Source organism: Equus quagga, chromosome 12 (assembly GCF_021613505.1).
Source record: "Equus quagga isolate Etosha38 chromosome 12, UCLA_HA_Equagga_1.0, whole genome shotgun sequence".
In the NCBI taxonomy this organism is placed as follows: Eukaryota; Metazoa; Chordata; class Mammalia; order Perissodactyla; family Equidae; genus Equus; species Equus quagga.
Genome location: NC_060278.1, coordinates 108044819 through 108067656, shown reverse-complemented (window position 1 = coordinate 108067656; position 22838 = coordinate 108044819). Strand labels below are relative to the sequence as shown.

The window sequence follows — 22838 nt, the reverse complement described above, 5'->3', positions numbered from 1 at the left end:
GAAATAAAAAAGCAAAACAAAAACACCAACTGCACTTCAGGGTACGATGGATGGCACGTTGCCACGGCAACCAGAGGCTGAATTATTCAGCAAGCGATGGCAGAAGAATCTCTAATGGGAGGCGAAGCAAAGACAAAGGGATCCAATTAAACCACTTCTGCAGGGGAAACAGCCTGGCCGGCCAGGAAGCCTCCGTATTGCCTCCTGGGAGGCGATTTCTGCACTGCTGTTCCTCTGCCTCTAATTCTGGGGGTTGCTTTTCCATTTTTAAACACAGTGACAAATGTCCAAGATTTAAAATTAGTTACAGATTCCGTGAGTAATGGAGTAAATCCAGTCCAGAGCCTGTGTTTCAGTGCCTCTTACTTAGGGGGCTTTCGAGGTCCTGGGCACGGGTTCCCGGCATCCCTTTTCCCCTCCCCTCTGCACCTGCAGGCAGGCGTGCGGGCCCCAGACTTCTCTTCCTGCCAGCATCATCATCATAATTTTGTCCTATTTTTGAATCACACGTAGTATCAGTGATTACTCACTATTTTCCTTCTTTAAATTAATTCACTTAATACTCTATTTTGAAGAACTTGGTTTATCAAATAGAAACACCTATCAATTGGCAGAGTTTTAGAAGGCAGTTGCAAAAATAATAGGTGTACATATAATTTTTTTGACCTCTGGGTAGGGAAGGATTTTTCAAACATGGCACAAATAGTATAACCCTGAAGTCTATCAGAGGTCGGCAAGCTTTGTCCCATGGGCCTCCGCCTGTGTTTGTGAATAAAGTTTTATTGGCACACAGCCATGCCCATTCATTACATATCGGCTATGGATGCGTTAGTGCTACAAGAGTAGAGCTGTGTAGTTACAATAGACACCATCAGGTCCACAAAGCCAAAAATAGTCACCATCTGGCCCTAACAGAAGAAGGCTGCTGACGCCTCAAGTATATGATTGGTAATCTGAAAAATGAAAAACTTCTGCACAGCAAAGGAAAGCAGGAACAAAATGAAAATACAAGCCCCAACAAGGAGAAGAGCTGTGCAGCTCACAAAACCGGGAAAGGATTGGAAGCCACAAGGATTGGAGGCCACAATTTCTAACGTAAACTCCTAAAATCATTAGGAAAGGAAAACTGCAGGTAAAGTACATGAAAAGAAACAACCAAAAAGCCAATAAACAACTGAAAAAAATGTTCAATCTTACTAGAAATAAGAGAAATGAAAAACCAAACCTCACGCGATGGCACATCCCAACAACGAGGCCGGCAACAACAAACACCGAGCCTGATCAATTCACAAATTCCCTTTGCCACAGTGACTGGCTCAGGGACGTGCGTGTGATCCAAACTTGACCAGTTGGCCCCTTCTGTGCCCTTGACCAAGGCGATTGGTTCAGGAATGGACACCCGACCCAAGTAAACCAATGAGACCCCATCCTGGGGCTTTTCCCGGGTTGGAGGAAGGAGACCTTGTCGTTCAGCCGCTCCTGTGCAGATGGAAGTCTGAAGCTTCCCAGGCCAGGATGCGGAGCGAGACGGCCAGAGAACAAATCCACACAGAGCAAAGAGGAGTCGAGAAACAGAAACAGACCCACTCCTGTAAATGCCACGTGAGCACCTAGATCCAGTCATGCCTGCAGCATACGCAAATGCTATAAGCCCCATGAGGGCAGACAGCACCTCCACCTTGTTCACCGTGGTACCTAGTACCCTGCACAGCAGCTGGTACATTGTACATATTCAGCAAAGAACTGCTGAAAATATAACTGGATGAATATGGCCTGTCCACCAATGAAAAGAAAGGAGAAGTTTGCAAAGAGATGGAAGAGGCAGAGAGAGGATCAAGATGGACTATCCCATCACGACTCAAGCAGGTAGGCAGGAGGCTTTGTTATTGATGTACCTTCTCCCTGTGGCTTCTCATTTGAGCCTCAGAACACCCTGATGGACAGACAGGAAGGGAATCTCTTCTCCTTTATTTAAAAAGGATACGTAACCAGAGCAGCAGGCCCATGAGTCAGTGGCCAATGTCGATTAGGATGAGGCAATGCTGACTTAACGGGAAATGAACACCTTCAGGCCCCCAGGGGTCTGCAGACCAAGATGCCATCATCGCGGCGGCGACACTCCACGGCGACTGCAGGTGGGGCACAGTGCTCCTCCCCGGTGGTTCACTTTATGTGCTGGGAACTGGACGTCCAGAGAGGCGGGGCTCTGTACTCCAGGGCTCCTGCCCACCTGGCCAGGAGCCGGACCGTGGCAGCCTGTGGTCCAGCACAGGGCTGGGAGCCTTGCTCACAGGGGGAGGCTGTCAGGGACACATTGAGGCAATAGCCATCAAAGTCCCGATCGTGGTGGTGGCAGCGAGTCCCCCAGGGCATTCCAGGACAAGGAGGTTGTCCCCGTCACCTCCCCTGGCCCACAGTCTGACACTCCTTCCACTGCACCAGTGACTCCCCAGAGGTCGAAGAACCACTCCCGCTGCTGTAAGCGAGGTCTGGGCATGTGGGTCTGGGTGGACATGCCACAGCCCACCAAGAACACCTACAGCCACAGCGGAGGCCAGGGCCAATGCCGGACGTGGCACAGCCCATGCGGCTGTGAACGTGGGCGTCCCAGCACCCTCAGGTTTTTCCGAACTTCGGCTGACGGGCCTCCAGCACAGCTTTGTGACTGCAGCTGCATTTCCCAAAAGGGGCCTTGAGATGCCTCTGCGGTGCCCAGGGAGGAAAGGTCTCAGGTGCATACAGCGGGGCAAAGACACGCCGCACCCTCCCACAGAGCTACCATGTGCATTATTGCATCAAAGGCTCTGATAGGTCCAGAGGCAAATAAACCACTTGTATAATGTTTTCCCAAACTTACTTGGTCATGGAGAACCTGTTTGCACGTAACGCCTGTCATCTTTTCAGGGGACCTCTGAGAGATGACGCCAGTGACAGGGGCTGACCTAAGTCTTGGGGGGGTCCTGTCCTGCACTCATCCTGCCCACTGTCCTGGGGTGCATGCCTGAGGCGAACCCTCCTCTTCCTCTGTGACTCTCGGATCCCTTCTGAGGGACGGATGCACCATGCTTCTCGCCTGCCCACAGTGTTTATTGAGCATCCTGACTGTACAAAGCACCGAGGGGGTCGGCCCCACAGGAAGAGGGCTGTGGCACCCGCTGCTCTCCAGGGATGCAGGAGCTAACGGGAGGGGTCTCCATCACCCACGGCTGTACCTCTAGCAACTGCCACAGCGCCTGATCCCGAAGGAGTGAAATACACATCACACGATGACATTTCAGGCAACGACGGACGGACTGCGTTTATGACGGTGGTCCCACAAGAGCAGTACCACAGAGCCTAGGTGTGTAGAGGCTGTACCATCTAGTTTTGTGGAAGTGCACTCTATGATGTTCACACAACAACAGAATCACCTAACGATGAATTTCTCAGAATGTGTCCCTGTTGTTAAGCGACACATGACTGTAGGTCTTTATCGAATGACCAGACACAGCGACAAACGCTTGATGGTCTGACAATGTCACTCCAACACCGGGAGCTTTCTCAACCTGTTAATATCAGGGGATTCATTTAAATGTGCCCTCCTGCACCCGAGACAGTGAACTGCAGGTCTGGGTGGGGCTTATCAATCTGCATTTTAAACAGTTTCTCCATGGGAACCCTGTTCTTGGGTCAGGAGGCCCCGGACACCACTAGGCATTTTGACAGCGATCTGTGACCTGTGCCTCAGGCAGCCTTGGCCACACAGCTTAGAGCCAGCGCAGGACGAGGGGCAGCGAGGACACTGCTTCCAGCCTCACCAGCCAAACAGTGACCCCAGCGAGTCCCTGAGCACCTAACACGTGGCAGGGGCTCTCAAATGCGCCTTCTTTATAGGATCTCCCTGAAAACTCGCCATGACCTTGAAAATGTCAGCACCCTGCTTTACAGATGAGAAAACCAAGATGGGGGATAAGGTCACTTGCCCAAGGTCACCCAGCACGTCAGCACAGAGCATGATTCCAAGCCCCCAGGACTCTGGCTGGGGACCTCTGCAGTCTGTGAGGGTGCCTCGCTGAACCCGCCCTCCTCTGTTGCCGGCCTGGCAGCTGGCATCACCCCCATTTTACAGGCAAGAAAACCGAGGCCCTGAGAATCCCGGGCCTAGGGTCTCGGCTTCACCCGCTCATACTCACTGCCTTCGCCCTGAAAAACTCAAGGGAAGGGTCTCAGGGGCACTGAGAACACTGAGGCCCAGGGCCCCCGCAGAGAGCAGAGACAAGGCCCACCTACCCAAGACCAAGAGCCCTGTGCCTCAGGAAGAGGAAAGACCACATGGAGAAGCAATCCAGGGGCCTGCAGATCAGTGCTTCCGAGCGTGCGATTCCGGCCCCCAGGGGACACTTGGCAACAACTGGACACATTTTTAGTTCTCACAGCTGGAAGCAGGGTGCTATGAGCATCTTGAGGGTAGAGCCCAGGGATGCTGCTAAATGTCCTACCACGCACAGGACGGCCCCCAACACAGGGTTATCCAACCCCAAATGTCAAGAGCGCTGAAGCCGGGAGACCCCGCTCCAGACCCTCGCTGCTCCCAGCGGCCGACAAACGGCAGAGCTGGCATCCCCTGGGAGCTTGTCCCAGTGCAGACCCTCGGGCCCCGCCACAGACCTGCTGAATCAGAACCTGCATTTTCCCAAGGTCCCCGCAGCTGACTTGGATGCAGGGCAGTGAGAAGCACTGATCAAGAGCAAATCAACGGGGGCACAGGGACAGTGCTGCCCTGGGGGCTGGTCCGGCTCGCTTTCAGGGTGCTGTCTCTCTGCTGTGCAGGGCCAGCCTGTTTAAAGAGGAAAGTGGAAGGCTGGAGGATATCCAGGACACTGTCCCCTCAAGTCCAGCCCTGCACGGACAGGGTCATATCCCATAAAAGGAAGAGAGAGGTGGGGAAGATGCCAGCAGGAGGTTGGCTGTGTGCCAGGATCACGCGCCCGACCCTTGTTAATATTTCCTCTCCCACACCCACACACGCAACTCAGGGCTACCGTCTGGCCCCACCCTTTGGGGATCAGGGGAAACAGGCTCACCCTATTGCAAGGGTCTGATTCCCGTCTGAAAGCCCACCGGCGCACACTCAGCCCTTCTCAGCCCTCTTTGTGGCAAGGGACACTCGTGAGGGCTGGGATGCGGACGAGGCTCCGGGTTCCGGACCCCAGTCGCTCTTCTTGAAAAGCAACCTAGAGAGTTGTCAATACTTGAAAGCCGCCACATTTTCACATTCCCGTCCCTGACTCGTAGTCAAGGCATCCATGTCAGGGCACGAGTGGACCCCAACAGAGCTTGGTCATGAAGACACAGCTCCACGTGGTCCTGTGCCATAGCACAGCGGATCTCCAGCCAGTGACCACACGAGGGGCTCTCGGGGACTGTAAGGCAGAGGGCACTCTCTCGTGGCTCTGGGTCACAGCCAGGCAGCAGACGGGTTTGACTTGGTGCATATGCAGTCTCCCCCAAATACACAGACTTCCAGCTTTTCTTGAAAAACTTAGAGGATTTGGCAATACTGGATGCACACTCTTGCAGGAAAATGATGAGGTGGAGGTAAATAGGGACTTTCCCCCCAACCCGGCCTCTGACAAGGCATGTCCTTGCCACTCTGCCACAGTCCCTCCCAACTGCAACCCCCTCACTCCTTCAGGCACGTTGCTTAGCTCCCACAGAACAGTGTTCTCCACTGGGGGTGATTTGCCCCCCAGGGGACATCTGGCAATGTGTGGGGACAGTGTTGGTTGTCACAGGGGGGATGTAATGTGTAAAGGCCAGGGATGCCGCTAAGCATCTGACAGTGTACCAGATGGCCCCCCCATGACAAAGAACTGTCTGGTCCCAAGCATTGACAGCGGTGAGGCTGAGGAACGCTGCTGCAGGCGCCGCGTCTGGGAGCCCTGGGAGAGCACAGCCGGGGGAAGGCGAGACCTCAGAGGGGCTCGGGCTGCAAGGCCGGAGCAGGGCCTTTACTTCTGTCTACACACTGCTACTTACTTGGAGAGTTTCATTTCAATCTGCTGCCGAATTTCCTGCCTTTCTTCATCAGTCCTCCTGGGGAAAATATTCCGGTCTTCCAATTCCTGCTTGCTGGGCCGGTTCCTTAGTTTCACTGCCAAGAGCTCCTTCTTGCATTTCCTGGGCAGTGTTCCTAGGAGAGCCATTGGAGGGAGGGAAGAAGGGCAATAAGAACACAGGTGTTAGCGAGGCACTGGCTTGTCAATGCAGCCGCTCACCTGTTGCAGGAAGGAATCTGGACCAGAGCAATGAGGTACACTGTCTTGTACCTCGTGGTGCCTTCCAACAGATGGTAGGCAAGACAGGGAGAAAGAGATGCCACCATCTGCCTTCTCTAAGGCCCCTCACCCCGAGACCACATGTTCCATGGGTGGAGAATGGATCATACATCGCGGGTCTCCAGGGACAGTCCTGATTGACACCGTTACCCCAGGGTAATTATTAATAGCACCTGCTTTTTCTTTCAAAAGTGTCTGAGTTTGGATCATAACTTACAGTTACTTTACCCATGGCAGTCCTGCCCCATGTGATCCCACTCTCCCACTGCCCCCGGCCTGGGGGGTTTCTTCACTTCCTGGACTGTCCCAGCTCAGGGGCTTTGCACCATGTCTTTCCTCTGCCTACCTCCCTGCTCTGCCTGGACCACCCAGGCCTGGCCTTGAACCATCTCCTCAAAGAGGCCCAATGGGGCCTCCAATCCCCCCCACATCACCCTATCAACTCCTCCTCTATCTGATCTCTTTCTTGTTCTTTAGTTTGTCGTCTGTCTTCTCCACTAGACTTTCAGTTCAGAGACAGTTTGCTCTCCTGGGTCCTAGAATAATGTTGACACAGTAGGTTATCAACGAACATTGCTGGGAGAACGAATGAGTGGGTTGATTCAGGGTCCACAAGGTTGAGACCAACCTTTGTGTTCTGCACGTGACCAGAATCAGCTGAGTGAAATCAGGGCACAAGTAAGAGCTTTGGGAATAAAACATTTAAATTGGCCTAAGAGCAGAAATGGGGTTTGGCTGCGTTCACATGCAGAGAAGCCTTGGTCATTAGCATGCTAGGTAAAGGATGGTGTTCTGGTTAACTGAGGTTTCTGAATAACAGAGTCCCCAGCCGCCCCTGGGAACTGCAGGTGGGACCGTCAGCAGGTCAACGCAGAGCAGAATGCAGACTGCGGTCCGAGCGTGTGGTTCTGCCGTTTAACTAGGGTGTGCATTTAACTCCTGGGGGCTCAGATCATCAACCAAGATGGTCACCCCCATGGATGGAGGCACGCTTTATTTCTTAAGAAAACTGGCTCCCAAAAGATGGAAATACAAAAGAAGAAATAAGTCCAATCACAGGATAGTTTAACAGAAGTTCGGGATAAAGTAAGGCACAAAAAGTTGAACTCAGCTGAGGCTTGAATTTCTAACATGAACTTGTTTGCTGTCTGTTTTACAGAGAAAGAGAAAAATAATGACTCCAGCCTGAGGTTAAGAGCTGTATAAGTGACTAGGGTCCTGTATTTATAAAATCAGAAGGAGCCTCAAGAAGTCACATGCATTTTTCAGTTGGTCTTTACAGCGTGTCTGGGAGAAACTGACAGCCAGGGTGGCATTTACGGATTAAGGGCGTCTCAAAGGTCCCAGGACAAACCTGTCACGAATGTCAAGGGTCTTACACGGCAGGAGGGAGTGCCAGTTTCAGAGAACTATGATATGCCTAACCATAAAACTACACTGAATGTGGTTTAATCGTTTTAGCTTTTGATAAAGTCCCTAAGCCTACTGCAAATGTCTCAGGCTTGTCATTACAAATTGTAATCATATATTTCTTAACTGAGAAAAAGATCCCTTCACCAGAGATTTCTAGACGTAAATGAGAATTCGCTCCACGTGAAATCTCCGTGCTGGGAGCAAGTCATTCTCCTCTGCTCATTCATCCAGCCTCTGTGCGCACGACCTGGGCACACACAGTAGGGCCACAAAGAACATTTGTGGGCTGACTTCAGGTCAGTGTCAAGAGGTTACCAGGTTTTGCAACGTAAAGTCAGAAAAGGAAATTTCCAGAAAAATAGCCTCAAACAAAGGCTTTTCAGAACTGAGTGGCACTTCTACCCAACTGTCAGAATTAAGCTAAAAGAGCACGGTTCCCAGAGGACACAGGCTAACACTGGGTGTGAAGCTAAGCAACAGAGGCCAGGAAACCCTTTTCTGCAGAGCGTGGGAGCAAGCCAACCTCCCCCCAGGGACCCCAAAACACTCGCTTCCCTAACTTTTGTCCCAGAAAGCCACTTCCAGGAGTCTGTCTCATACAACAAATGGAGCAAGCACATAAAACGGTGTCCACCCGGCCTTATTTATGAAAGCAAGAAATGAAACACAGCCTAAATATGCAACAAGGGGCACTCCTTACACTACGGCACTTCTGTAGCATCTGCATATTGTGAGCCTATTAAAAAATGGTGGCATGCACGTTACTGAGGTACAAAAAGACATTCATGACATGTTGCTAAGCAAAGCAACTTAGAAAAGTATGTATGTTATATAGAGAAATGTATTTGTATGTGTCTAATTTTGTAAGGTATATAATTTTATAATAAATTAGCATTGCAATGCCAGGAATTGGTCATTCTATTTATTAATTTTGGTTTTCTGTATTTTATTATCACAAATAGTTTCCTTATATAAAAATAAATAATTGTTTAAAAACAAAGAACTTTGTCAAGTGACATCAGCGAAGATGGTGGAAAATTCTTTCCTCCATAAAAGCAACAAGAAAACTGGCAAAAATGGTCAATCAACTTTTTCAGAACTCTGTAGACTAACCAAATGGTTATAGCAATGCAGAGAGGGTTTATATCCAAGAAGAACTGGCTGAATCTCAGTGAAATGCTTTCCGCTGCCCAGTCTTATGTCCCTCTCTCCAGCTCTGCAGTGGCCTTGAAACCTAAGTTTGCAGTCTGGGTGAAGCCCAGCTGCCTGGCAGTGACTGGAGGGAGCAGAATGGGCCTCATTCCCAAAGAACTGTCATCATTTGACCTGTCCGCTGGCTCCCTGGAAGTCCCTACTTGCAAGGCTGTCTATGTTGGATCTGACGCAGAGCTGGCCCTGCCTTTCCCCAGGGGGCATTTGTCAACAACAATACTGTCTTTCCAAGTGTAAGACTCATTTATCTCCAGACCAGTTCTGCTCCACACCCTATAGAGCTCTGTATTGGCAAAAGCCAAAAAAAAATCAACGCGTAGGCCAGAAAAGTAAGTAAATTAAAAGTAAAACCCTGATGTTAGCAGATCCAGTCCAACTCCAGCGAAGGCTGGGGTGCCTTTCCAATGCACAGCTGACAGACAGAGCTTAGGAGGTAGGACGGGCAGTGCCAGCTCTTTCTCTCCAGGTACCAGAGTGGCCCAGATAGCCAGTGGATGGCAGAGCTCTGGGCTCCACTCACCACGCAGGAGGCAGCCTTCCACGCTCTGTGCACACTGACACACCAACGTGTGTGGGACTCAGAACGTTCCCCTAGCCCCGTCTTACTAGCTCCCATTAGCTGCCCCAGTGGAGCAAAGGATGCTCCTGGAGGATCTCAGGCTGTCAATCACTCCCTTCTTTGTAGAAGACTCTTTTTTCTCCCTCCAAGTCACCCCGCTAGCCTGCGATCCTCCCACCTGGATGGCCACGTCTCAGTCTCCCCTGCTGCTTCCTTGTCATTGCCCCACCTCTAAATGTGGGTGTGCCCCAGGACTCAATCTTCAAACCCCTCTGTCCACGCTTGCTTCCTACATGACCTCCTCTGTCCCACGACACTAAGGGCCCACTGCTAATGGCTCCGGATTTCTCTCTCCAGCCACATCCTCTCCCTGAACTCCAGGTTTGCATATTCAGCTTCCTTCAGGGGGTCTCCACCTGTCCCCATTAGGCATCTCAAACTCAGCATGTCCACAACTGATCTCCTGTTTTCCTGATGAAGAGCCAAGAGGTTAAGTGACAGAACCAAGATTCTAGGTTCTAGAACCTAGAAACCTAGACCTGACCCTAGGGTTAAAACCCACACTCTTAACCCTGACATTCACGGATCTGCACAGTGCAGTTAGGCACCTATTGCATAGCTGGCACTAAAGAGCAGAAATGAGGACCACCTGGTGCACGCCCTGCTGGGCTCAGTCAGGTGAGGGAGAGAGATGTGAAAACAAGCACCTATAATAATCTGAAACACATGATGTGTGTTTCTATCGGTGCATCCTCACAAGGTATCCTAATTACCTGTTTGTGTGGCTCTTTCCCTAACTATAGTCATCATATGAGCTTGAAACATTTCACTCAATGGAGAAAAGCAAATCTGGTGAGCTCGTCCACAGAGAGGACTCTGCCTTGTTCCTTTGTTTCCACACGCAAACTCAGAAACGCCTGAATCACGCAGGGCAGGGTCAATGTCACACCAGGAAGGGGTGTGAGCTCAAGATCAAGGAAGGATTTCTGAAGGAAGCAACATCTGAGCTGGAACCTAAAAAGTAACACGGATTCCCACCAAGGAACACGTGACAACAGCACCTGAACACGCAACCACAGAAGGAATGTGCCGTGAAAACTTGTGTGGGCCTCCAAAGTAAAAGTGACGACATCAACTTCTGCTTCAAACAAGAAGGAGCGCCATGGACTGACTTCTCCGTCCCACTCAAAAAAAAAAGTCAAAGTATCGAAACGATGGTTTTCAGGACACTGGAAAGGACAGTGATATTTGAGAGATGGGAATTCAGTAAAGTGAGGCCTAGGACTGCCCAGCTTACTGCCTCTGGAGGGTTTCTAGGTCATGGACCATGGAGAGGAACCAGGAAGAGCCTGGGAAATGCCCTGAGTTGAGAAGATGAAGCCGAGAGATCACAGAGACCAAGGCAGCTAGAGTCTGCAGGACCGAGAACTGGAAAGGAGACAGTCGCGCACACAACCCAAAGGCCTGCAGAGCCAGATGGTGGATTTAAACGAATAAAACCAATAATCACGTTAAGTGTAAACAGTCTAAGTACCCTAATTAAAGGCAAAAATTCTCAAATGGATAAAAAAAGCAGGTCCAAATGATATACTACCTACGAAACATGCACTTTAAGTAAAAAGACACAAATAAATGTACACAGGGAAAAAATGTACCATTCTGAAACTAATTGAAAGAAATCTGGAGTGGTAGATTAATATCAGACAAGGGAGATTCCAGAGCAAAGGACCTCATTGGGGATAAAGAGGGTTGTCTCATAATGACAAATGGACAACCTCATCAGGAGGACAAAACGATCCTAAATATTGATGAACCTGTCGAGAGGTTCAACACATAAAGCAAAAACTGATAGACTGAGAGAAGAAACAGAAATCTACAGTTAGAGTTGGCGATTTCAAAACCCCTCGCTAAGTAATTGACAGAACACGTGGACCAGGACTGTGTAAGGATGGGGAAGATGAAGAACAGCATCAAGCAATTTGATCTGATCAACACTTTACTGAATGACAGAAGAACACACATTCTTTCCAGGTGCAGGGGCAACATTTACCAAGATGGACCATGTTCTATCCATAAAACATAAAACAAGTCTCAATAAATTTCAAAGCACCCAAGTCATACAAAATATGTTCTCTGATCAGAGAGGAATTAAATTGGAAATCAATAACAAAAAGATCTCTAGAAAAACACCCAAATCTTTGGAAATTAAAAATTTCTGAATAACCTATAGTTGCAAGAAGAAATCAAAAGGGAAATTAGAAAGTATTTTGAAGTAAATAAAAGTACAACATATAAAAATGGTGTTGGGGGAAATGTACAGCACTAAATGCCTATATCAGAAAATGAGGAAGGTCCCAAACCATTGACCTCAGATGTCATCTTAAAAAACCAGAACAAGAGTCAATTAACCCAAGGAAGTAGAAAAAAAGAAATAATGAAGATCAGAGCAGAAGCCAATGAAATAAAAAATAGAAAAACAGCAAAAGAAATAATTGAAACCAAAAGCTGGTTGACAAGAGCAATAAAATTGATAAAATTCTAGCCAGATTTATCAGGTGACAGACAGACAGACATATCACCAACATCAGGATTAGAGGGGTGATATCTCCCTTTGGTTCTGCATAAACTACCAGGGTCCCTCAAGAAGAAAGATGACCAGAATAGGCCTAAATCTATTAAAATATATAATTTCTAGCTAAAAATCTTCCCCCACATCCCAAAACCCCCTGCAGGCCCAGATGGAGGCACTGATGAGTTCTTTGAAACATGTAAGAAATAAAAAATACCATACAAATTATTTCAGAAAATTGAAAAGAAGGGAATACTTTAAAACTCATGCCATGAGGCTAGAACTTACTGTGATGTTAAAACCAGAATCGATATTAGAAGGAAAAAAACCTAAAGACTAACAGCCCTCATGAACATAGATGTAAAATTCTAAATAAAATGTTAGCAAATCAAATTTGACAATTTATGAAAACGATAATACATCACGAGTGCCTGAGATGCAAGAGGGTTTATCACTTGAAAAGCTACCAATGTAATTTGCCAAATTAACAAACTCAAAAGAAGAAAAGACGTGATTGCCTCAGTAGACCATGCTCTGACTTACAGGGTGCTCGCCCTGACTAGGGAGCTGGAAGGGGCCCACAAGGTGCTCCCCCGCCCCCCTCATCCGGGAATTAATGAGAGGGACACTGAAGTTCACGGAGACAAGAGCTGTCGCAGGTCACAGCTGAGAGCAGAGAGCAAGCTGGCTGCCCTCTGGCTCAGAGAAGAGCGTTCTCTCACTCAGCTACAAAAACAATGGATCTCACTGGGAACAATTACAGCCTAACAGCAGTGCTAAGAGGAGAAAAATCCCCTTTCCCTACTCTCATCTCACCTCTAGGAGACACCTCTACCAATGCTTTGCGACAGCCACTTCCCGACCTCATTCTGCACAATTAACAACGTGCAGACACCCACTTAACGCTTAGTTTTACAAAAGTGGGATCACACCGTACACGGTAGCCTGCAATAGGCTGTCTCGCTCACACCACGTCTGGCTCCATTCCTGATCAAGATGAACTGATCCAGCTCTTTCTCTTGAATGGCTGCAGGTTGTCCCAGAGTGTGGATGCCACGTAAGCTCAGCACTTGTTGATCCGGCCCACCATCCATGGACGTCTCGGTTAGTGTTTGTGTTCACTCTTTAACCAAAGCTGCAGGGATTTCCCTGCACGTGAATGGATATTCCCGTCAGCTGCTCCCTGGAAAGGGGCGACTTCCTGAGCCCCAGCTGCTGCTTGTCCTAGGTTTTGACAGGTGCTCCTTTTGCCACTCCACCTTGTATCCTTGGCTCACTGTCGATTCCAGAACCACAGTCTTGGGTGCCCACTTGGGAACCAAGAGGAAATGCAAATGGGGTGGTGTGTAAGTAAGAACATACGGCTGAGAGGCTCTGGAGTTAAAAATAAACTCGCAAGGAGCTATCTTTTTCTCAATTAGTCGCAGTTTGGAATTTATCCTAAGGACATAATTGCGGAGATGCACAGTCTTGGCTACAAGGAGGCGCGTCGCCACGTTGCTAACACAGCCGATTCCCACCTCAAACTGCGCGTCCAGGCTGGCAACCTGGAACAAAGGGTGCTCTGGCCGCCCGAGTTGATGTGCATGAGGCTTTGGTGTTTGAAGGAATAGGAGGAGGAAGGAACAGGAGCCCGGAGAGTGAGGAGGAGGGCAGGATTCCCCCAGCCGCCCCGCCAGCCCCACGTCCTGGCTGCAGGAGGCCCCGTGTGAGAACAGTCCCGGAGCCTGGCTCGGCACAGGCAGTGACGCCATGGGGCCGTCTTTAATCTGCTGTGAATTTCTCATTTCAGATATGATACTTTTTAATTCCAGAATTTGCATTTGGTTCTCTTTTATAGTTTCTGCTTCTCTGCTAGGATTCTCCATCTGTTCATTCATCTTGTCCTTTAAGATCCTGAACACACTTACAACCACCGCGGGTCTATTTTGGTTCTGAACATAGTTCTTCACTCCACATGCTCCTCACTCCTGAGGCTTGCTTCTCTTGGTGTCCGCTGTACTCATCGCGGGCTCTCCATGGTCTGAGCTGGGCTGGATCCCCAGCACCCCTGACCTCTCTGTTCAGCTCTCACTCCCACAGGTGACCCCTGCTGAGTGGTGTGGGGTTCTGCCAGCACAGGCCTCCGCCAACTGAATCTTCACACAAATTTCTGGGGCCCCCTTTGCACAGCTCCCTCTTCTCTAGTCCCCTGGCCCACAATTCCCGCTGCTGCACTCTAGAAACACAGTCTCCACCCTCATCCCAGAGAGACCGCCACTCTGCTTGGAGGCCACGTCCTTGCACCCCTGCAGGGAGACGATCCCGGCAGAAACCCAGGCGATCAGCTGTGGGGCTCACCCTGCGTGTCTCCCGTCCTCCAAGGACGACCATGCTGCATTGCTTGCCGCTCAATGCCCGCAGCAGAGGCCTCCTACACTGTGTCCCGGTTCATAGCTGGTTTTAGTAGGCGGGCAGCCAACATTGCTCTGTCAAGCCAGAAACAGCAGTGGCTGACCCCTCCTACAAACAAAAGTGACACTGTCACAACTGCTGCCACCAGAGCCTCACAGTCTCAAGAGCAAGGACTCTCCCTGCTCGTCTCTTTCCCCCATGCCCGACACATGGGTGTGACCGATATTTCCCGAATAAATAAATGAGAGTGTGATGGGGGACAGAGTGGGAGGAGGGGACTGTTGTGGTTTGAATGTCTGGAAACATGGTGAGGACATTAACTGAGACCAGGGAACTGCGAGGTTGAGCAGGTTTCCTGGGCAAGGGGACAGTGCTGGCTTTGGCTCTTGTGGAGTTAAGGGCCAGTCGGAGCCTCAACAGGGACACAAGCAGTGGACAGACAGACACACGGGTCTTCTGCCTCACAGATCCCTGGGGCTAGGGATGAAGATTTGAGACTGTCCACTTATAGGGAGAAGTTGTGGGGACAGTGTGAGACGATGAGCCCAGAGAGGGAGCACAGAGCTGGGAATGGGAGAGGCAAGGAGTGGAGGCAAGGAGTGGGATGGGCAGGTCAGGAGAGGAAGCACAAGTGGGGAGCTGCGGAAGGCAGGGAGGGAGCTGGGTGCTGTGCACGGAGCCAAGGAGAGCGAGTTAGGAGGTTCATGAGCGGAGGGAGCCAAGAATGGAGGAGAGGCTGCCAGCGTGCCCAGCCCCTGCCACAGGGGCCCCAGGGAAGGGAAGTCGCTGTTCCTCCTGCCTGTGGGGCTGCTGGATTCCTGCAGGCTGGCGTTCTAAGATTACTGCTCCATCGTTTCCAGGAAACCACGCCATAGGTCATCTTGGCTTCTGAAATCATTTCAGCCTCATCTTTCTCGTCAATCTTGTTCAGAAAAAAGATACTGGGCCCAACACTTTGTAAGAAACCTCCATCTGAAAGGGTAATGACGAGGCAGGCACTCTGTGCTGACAACTTTCTCCGGGGAAGGACACATCTTTTGGCGTGTATTTCAAATGTGAGCTCGGATTGAAATTTTAGTAAATAATTCTGTGGATCCCTTTAATTCCAAATCCTCAGAGTTCTCTGGGGTCTGATTTCTGGAAAACACCCTGCTGCCTGTCACCAAGAGGAAAGCCAGGGTGCTCTGATTTGTCTAATAGCCGTCTACACATGGGGAGAGTGTGGAAGTCAGGCCTGTGTCTGGGGCCCTGAGTTCTAGCCCAGACTCACACGTACTGGCTGTGGAGTCCAAACCAGCCATTTAACCTCGTAGGTCTGAGTTTTGTCATCTGTGAAACGAGGTAACGGGACCCAGCCCAGGTCACATCACCTCACTCATCACTCAGGACCTGTTATAGCACCTGGCACCGTCTTGAGATTGACATAGAAACGGGCCTCAGGGCCTGACCCAAAGGAACTGGGAATCCGAGACAGGGACAAAGCAAGTCTGTCTGAAACCTGGCCCCCTCCCTCAGAATGGGAGGTACCTATGGCCACTCAGCCACCCCAGCCAAAAGAAAGGGTGGCTTTAAGACCAGGGCTCTGCTCCTCCTCCGTGACATGGAGCATCTGGGGTCCCATTACAATGCAGACCCTGATTCAGAGGATTGGGGCAGAACCCAAGACTCTGCATTTCTAAGCTCCCAGGGGAGACCAATGCTTCTGGCTGAGGCTGGGGACCCTTCTCTCCTCGTCAGCTCCTCCTGTGCAGGGGTCTCTGTGTGTGCCACGGTGGTCAGCAGAATAATGGCCCCCAAAGATGTCCATGTCCCGATCCCAGAACCTGTGAATATGTCACCTTACACAGCAAAAGGACTTTGCAGATATGACTAAGGACCTTGAGATGGGGAGATTACCCTGGATTAACCAGGGGACCTAATGAAATCAATAAGGATCTTTATAAGTGAAAGAGGGTGGCAGGAGAGTCAGCATCACAACGAAGTGGTGTGAGAAAGACCCCACTTGCCATTGTCGGCTTTGAAGACGGAGGGAGGGGCCACGAGCCAAGGAGTGCAGGCAGCATTGAGAACTGGAAAAGGCAAGGAAACAGACTTTCCCCAAGTCCTGAGGAGGAACACAGCCCCACTGACAACTTTATTTTAGTCCAGGGAGACCCTCCAGGATAAGGTGATAAATTTGTCTTGTTTTAAGCCACCAAGTTTGTGGCAATTTCTAACAGCAGCAAGAGGAGATCATTACAGTCCCCAAAACCTGTCACATCTGACCTGTACCCCCCTGTCTGCACAGCCCTCTCCCTGTCCTGGCTGCCGTCTTCCTTCCCTGGCCGCCACTGCCCCCCACCCGTCTGCCCTTACTCCCTCCCTCCTGTCCTCACCACGGCAGACGGAGCCATCTTCTTAAAATGCAAAGAAAAGCCTATCATGGCCTGGCTTGGAAACCTCACCTCTTGAATATTTTCTTTAGGTGAAGAGTGCAATTCCCGGTGGGGTAGACAAGGCCCCGCGTGGCCCGGCCTCTGCCAGCCTGTCTCTCTGTGCTCCGGCCCCATCTTCTTCCTGCGAATCCCCTGAAAGCCAGCTTCCTTCCACCCCAGGACCCCCGGCTGCCTTGCTCCCTGGGCCTGGAATGCTCCCACCCTCTCAGCTCCCCCTTCTCTGGACCGCAGCTCAGTTTCCCTCACCCAAGGAAGTGGTCCACAGCACCTGCCCTGGCGTCCCACACCTCCATCAAGGGCCTGTGGGGGGCGCTCTGTCCTTCGGGGCACTTGTGTCAGCAGGTGTGCTTTACACGCTCATCCCGAGGCTATTTCACACCAACTCTCTACGGTGCGTCAACTGCAAAGTGGCCACTGTTCTCTACTTTTCCTACGAAAAGGTGGCATCTGTTTCCCCACCCGCTGAATCTGTGCCGGCCTCGGGATTTGGTTTTGCTAATAGAAGGGGTGCGAGTGACATGAGCAGACAGAGAAGGCATGCGTCTTCTGCTCACTCTCACTCTCGCGAGGTTTGGCACTGCTGCCATCATAACAGTGAATTATAAATAACACATGCATTTTCTTATAGAAGTCCTGCAAACTTCCTTTAAATACAGAGGGGACTGAGGACCACAGCCTGTGAGGATGTTAATACACAGCATAGAGAGGGACCCCCATAAACACCTGCTAACTGCACTGAGGGACCTCCATTGGCACCTGTTAACTGCATACAGGGATCTCCACTGGTACCTGTTAACTGCATACAGGGATCTCCACTGGTACCTGTTAACTGCATACAGGGATCTGCACTGGTACCTGTTAACAGCATACAGGGATCTGCACTGGTACCTGCTAACTGCATACAGGGATCTCCATCGGCACCTGCTAAGTGCATCGAGGGACCTCCATCGGCACCTGTCCACCACTGGGCGGTGCTAAGCCCCCCGTGCCAAACACACAGCCCAGCTCATCTTGTTTCATCCTCATGTCAGCTCCATCCGCCCTGGAAGACTTCTGCCCTGAGGTGGGCTCCTGGGCTGGCAGAGGTCACCTTGCTCATCAGAAGGACAGACGTGAGCAGGTGGCTAGGTGCAGCCCTCAAGGAGCCCGGGGGCATCTCACATAACTAAGGCCTCAGGTTCTCAAAGTAATTCTCCAAGGGAGGCGACCACATCCTTTTTGGAGGGGAAATTGAGGCTCCAGGAGGAGTGAGAGCCCCAAGGCCATGCCGAGGCCTGAGTGGGTAAACTGAGTGGTCAGTGAGAGCTGAGAGCCCAGAGCCTAGCCCGGGCCCCCTCGAGGCCAGGAAGCCTCGGCTCCAGAGCGGGCGTGTCCCCTGCTGGGGGATGCAGGACAAGGAGGCCAGCTCCTCGGCTCCCTGCCATGTAGGGTCTCTGGAGGGGGAGAGGGCCGATGGAAAGTCTTGACTATCACACAGGGGAAGGAAATTCTGATTTCTGACTCACAGTGTTTGTGACTTAGTGGCTGTGACACAAATGATTACCTCTGAGCGAACAGAAACATCACGGGCCACCTGGGTTTCCCCAGAAGCAGGGGATGCAGATGGAGCGTGGCACACAAAACAAAGTGGCTCTGAGGAGCACCCTGGTACACACGCTCACCTGACACACGCTCGGGCCACTGTCTCCCTCACAGACACGACCTGGCTTTGCTCACCCCACATGCAGGAGGCGCTCAATAAATGCTCCTGACAGACTGAGGGGACCCTGGTTGAGGGTGAGCCACGCAGGGCTCCCCTCGTGAGCTCACAGCGCAGGCCCAGGGTCCCCCTTTCCCTCTCCCAAATTCCTTCTCTTAGTCAGCAGCCCCACCGCCCCTGGCACAGGCCCCCAGCAGCACCCACACCCAGCTCCCGCCAGTTCCTCCTCTCTCAGTCTCTGGGGCCCCGGTGTCAGAGACTGAAGTGTGTTTCCCCAAAGTCCACAGTTTGAAGCCCTAGCCCCCCGTGTGACCCTATTTGGAGACGGGGCTGTAGCGAGGTTAATCAGGTTAAAAGAGGTCATAAGGGGGGCCCTGATCCCACAGGACCAGTGTCCTTAAAGGAGAGGAGGGGACACCAGAGCTCGCTCACGTTCTCCTCACGCTCTCCTCGTGCCCACACCAGAAAGGCCATGAGGACAGTGAGAAGGTGGCCATCTACAAGCCAAGAAGGGAGACCTCAGCAGAAACCCACCCTGAGGCCCCCTCATCGCAGACGGCCAGTCTCCAGAACTGGGAGAAATAAAGGCCTGTCGCCTCAGCTGCCCAGTCTGTGCCATCCTGTATGGCAGCCCGAGCTGGCTGAGACCCCCATCAGCAGTGCTCTGCAGCCCCCACCCCTCTCCTGGGCCAGGCCAGGGCCCTCCTCACACCCTCTCCTGTGTTACCTTGGGAGCCCACCCTCCCAGCACGGCCCGGGCACCTTTCTGAAGCATGCGTCAGGACCAGCGGCATCAGACCTACACCCTAGAAAGATCCCTTTGGCCCTTCGGCTGCAGTAGCTCCTGCACTGCTCCCACCGACAGGAGCAGCAAGAGTGGTCCACACTTAATGGACACCTGCTGTATGCCAGGCACAGGGTTGAGCCCCAGTGTACAGGTGTCTCCCCATCACTCCCCACAGCCCGACGAGGCAGGTGCAAGGACTTATTTTTCCTATTTGCATATGAGGACGTTGAGGCACAGAGACACTAACTCCTTGCCCAGTATCACACAGCTAGGAGGTGGGGGACTTGGGCCTGCCCTCAGAGGCTTTGCTTTTTGGCATCTTATGAATTCCTAAGTTCCTCATATCATGATATAGGTCTCTCTCCCTGGCCACTCTCAGGTCCCACGTCAGGTTCCACAACAACCATACACCTTGCGCCTCTCGTGCATCTTTGCTCAAACTGGGCCCTCTCGGAAAGCCCATTGCTTTCACCTCAGCAATCATACTCCTTCTTGGAAGACTGATTCTCAACCCTGACTGCAGTTTAGGATGAGCTGGTGTCTTCGTCAAGTTTCTCCAGAGAAACAGAACGAATAGGACATATACACACGTAACACATACATATTACATACAATATATGTGTGTGCATGGTGCATACGTGTATACATATAATGTATATGCACATGCATGTATTCATGTGTATATATGCACACATAGATGCATATACATGCGTGCATATATATACATACACACATACATAGTGTGCTTTAAGAGGTTCATTTTAAGGAAGTGGCTCATGCAGTGGTAGGGCTGGCAAGGCTATAATCTGCAGGGCCAGCTAGAGACTCAGGCAGGAGGTAATGATGCCGTCTTGAGGCAGAATTTCTTCTTCTCTGGGAAACCTCAGTCTTTGCTCTTGAGGCCTTGCTATGCATTGAATGAGGCCCACCCACATTATTAAGGAAAATCCCCTCTTACAGAAAGTCACTGATTGCAGGTGTCAGCCACATCTACCAAACACCTTCACAGCGACCCCCAGGCTGATGTTTGATTAACTAGCTGGGTTCACCCGCCCAGTCCCATGCACACAGAAGACAGACATTCACCCTGGAGGCTGGAACGTGCTGAGGCCCAAGCCGAAGCCCCGGGATTTTGATGGAATTCCTCCAAGCCGGGGCATGCATCAGTGCCTTCTATGGTGAGCAGCTGGCCTGAAAACTGCTGCTTTAGGATGTAGAAATCACATGTATTCTTTGTGCCCATCCTGGGACTCACCCTGCAATCCTGGAACCGCCTCTTTGGGGTTCCTGCCTCCTCCACATGCTGTGGGCACCTGCAGGCTGGGGTCCTGGCTTGTACCCCTGTGTTTGTAGCCCCAGCGCAGCACCTGGCACCCGGGAGGTGCCCAAAAGAGTTTGCTGATGAATGGTGGGGTTGCACCCATGGCTGCAGAGCTACAGAGACCTGCAGTCAAAACAGGCAAGTTCCTTCCCCTCTCTTAGCCTTGACGAACTCAGCTGTAAAAACGGACAACAGTCCTTGCCTCACAGGCTGTCACAAGGAGTGGGTGAGAGAACACAGGAGACGCGCTCAGCAAAGTACCTGGTATGCAGTACAGCTCACAACCAAGCAGCTCTGTTGTGGCAGGTTATCACTGGGTCTGGACTCCCACACCCACGGCTCTGCTGCTTGGGGCTCAGCAAGAACCACCTAGACCCTCACAGGCTCCACTACAGACGGCCCACCAGCTTGTCCCAAAGAGGCACGCTCTCCAGAGCATCCTGCATCCCACTGACTGTCTATGTTGCCACCTAGCGTCCACGGAGGAAATGGCCAGGTTTCCAGGTAATTTCAACCTCAGCCTGCGAGCGCAGTGATGAGGATGGGTGAGTCCTCACCTCACAACAGGTGAGTCTCCACTTCACAGAAGGATTCACCGCGAGAGGCCTTTCAATACACTCTCCGACACATTTAAAACAGGATTCAAATAACATACGCAGTCAGCTTTCACTTTCATCGAGTGGGCCCAGGAAAGGATCGCAGAGCCAGACAAGAGGGCCACCTCTGCTTCCGTTCAGGCAACACCAGGAAGGGCCCAGTGTCACCCCTCCCCCTGGTAACATTCCATCCTTTGGGTTCCAACACCTGAGTCACCACCTCTACCCAGTCCGACCTGTCGAGATGTCTCCAGACTCGGCCTTCTTTTGCTTCCATGCCTTTATGCTGAAAGGCAGCTTTTAACATTAGCCAGGAACTCCTGGGACGTGGGCTGGTTTTTCCTTACAATCCTCAAGGCGGGAAGCTGGGACAGACAGCACTTGTTGAATAAACAACAAAAGCATTTTTTAAAAGCTTTTAAAACATTCTAGCTTTTATACTACTTTACAGCAGGAGGGACTCTGGGCCAGGCGCACCAGAATCACCCCCACGCACAGCCGTCTGTGCTTGCTCAAATGCTGATTTCTGGGCCTCACGCCCAGGATTCAGCAGGTCAGGCTCAGGTAGAAAATATTGATACTTATACGGTGGCTATTTCATGTCATCCTCCTTCATTCTATTTTTGTGAACATTTTATAATGTTTGCAACATATTAGCACGGTACCATTCATGTATATGGTTTATAAGTAAATAATGTACAAATATCTGGGGGGGGAATGTGTATACATATATTTGCCATTGGGATGCACCAACAGAAAACTTTGTGAACTTCTCTTTAGGCTGTTGGTTCTAAAAGCCAATCTGGTCACACCCCCATGACAGTCCTTTGATAGGTCCCTTGTCCTCTGGGTAAAGCCCAGCCACTGAGTGGCACCAGCTGTGGAACCCCCCCGGGGGATTCTATTTAGGTTCAAGTAAACACTTGGGTTCACAAGACTATCGTGGACCCAATGTCACTCCCATCTGCTCAGCACACAGGGCAGCCCTGGGGGTTCCACTGGGTGAGTCCTCGAATCAGGTCATATAGCTCCCCAGGACTGTACCCTCCCCAGGTGATGCAGCTCAGGGGAGCAATCAGACAGATGTGGCAGCCACCCTAAAGCCACGCAGGGATCACTTCCTCCTGTGACAGGTCCCTGGGCTGAGCTGCCGAGGTCCCTCCAAGAATCGCTGCACCCGGAATCTCAGATGCTTACGATTTATTTATAGTCATCCCCAAACAGATGCAATTTGCCAACCAGGGGTGATTCTTCTGCCATTAGCAATATTGGCTAGTGACACCATGGCTGGTAGTCTTAGCCTTTTCAGGTTACCTGGGAAAGTGGGAAAAGTGATGGAGAATAGCATTCTCATGTGAACCCTTTGCCCACATCAACAGAGACCCTGGGAATTGGGTCCCTTCCTGCATACACAAACTGGGCCCCGGCGGGTCCACGCCAGCTTTAGTTTCCTAAGTGTGCCCACCTCTGCCATGTCTCTGAGACTTTACCCACCTGGAAAACTCTTATTCATTCTTCAAAACCCTACTGAAACCT

General features: G+C 51.1%; 1 protein-coding gene across 2 annotated transcripts in view; it reads right to left on the bottom strand.

The window, feature by feature from the left end:
- Window positions 1–22838, bottom strand: part of PHACTR3 (phosphatase and actin regulator 3) — a 244500-nt gene that overhangs the window by 39697 nt on the left and 181965 nt on the right. For both annotated transcript variants that reach the window (XM_046679337.1, XM_046679335.1), the window contains exon 8: window positions 6019–6172. In XM_046679337.1, the coding sequence (XP_046535293.1) occupies window positions 6019–6172 (154 nt within the window). The remainder of the gene's footprint in view (window positions 1–6018; window positions 6173–22838) is intronic.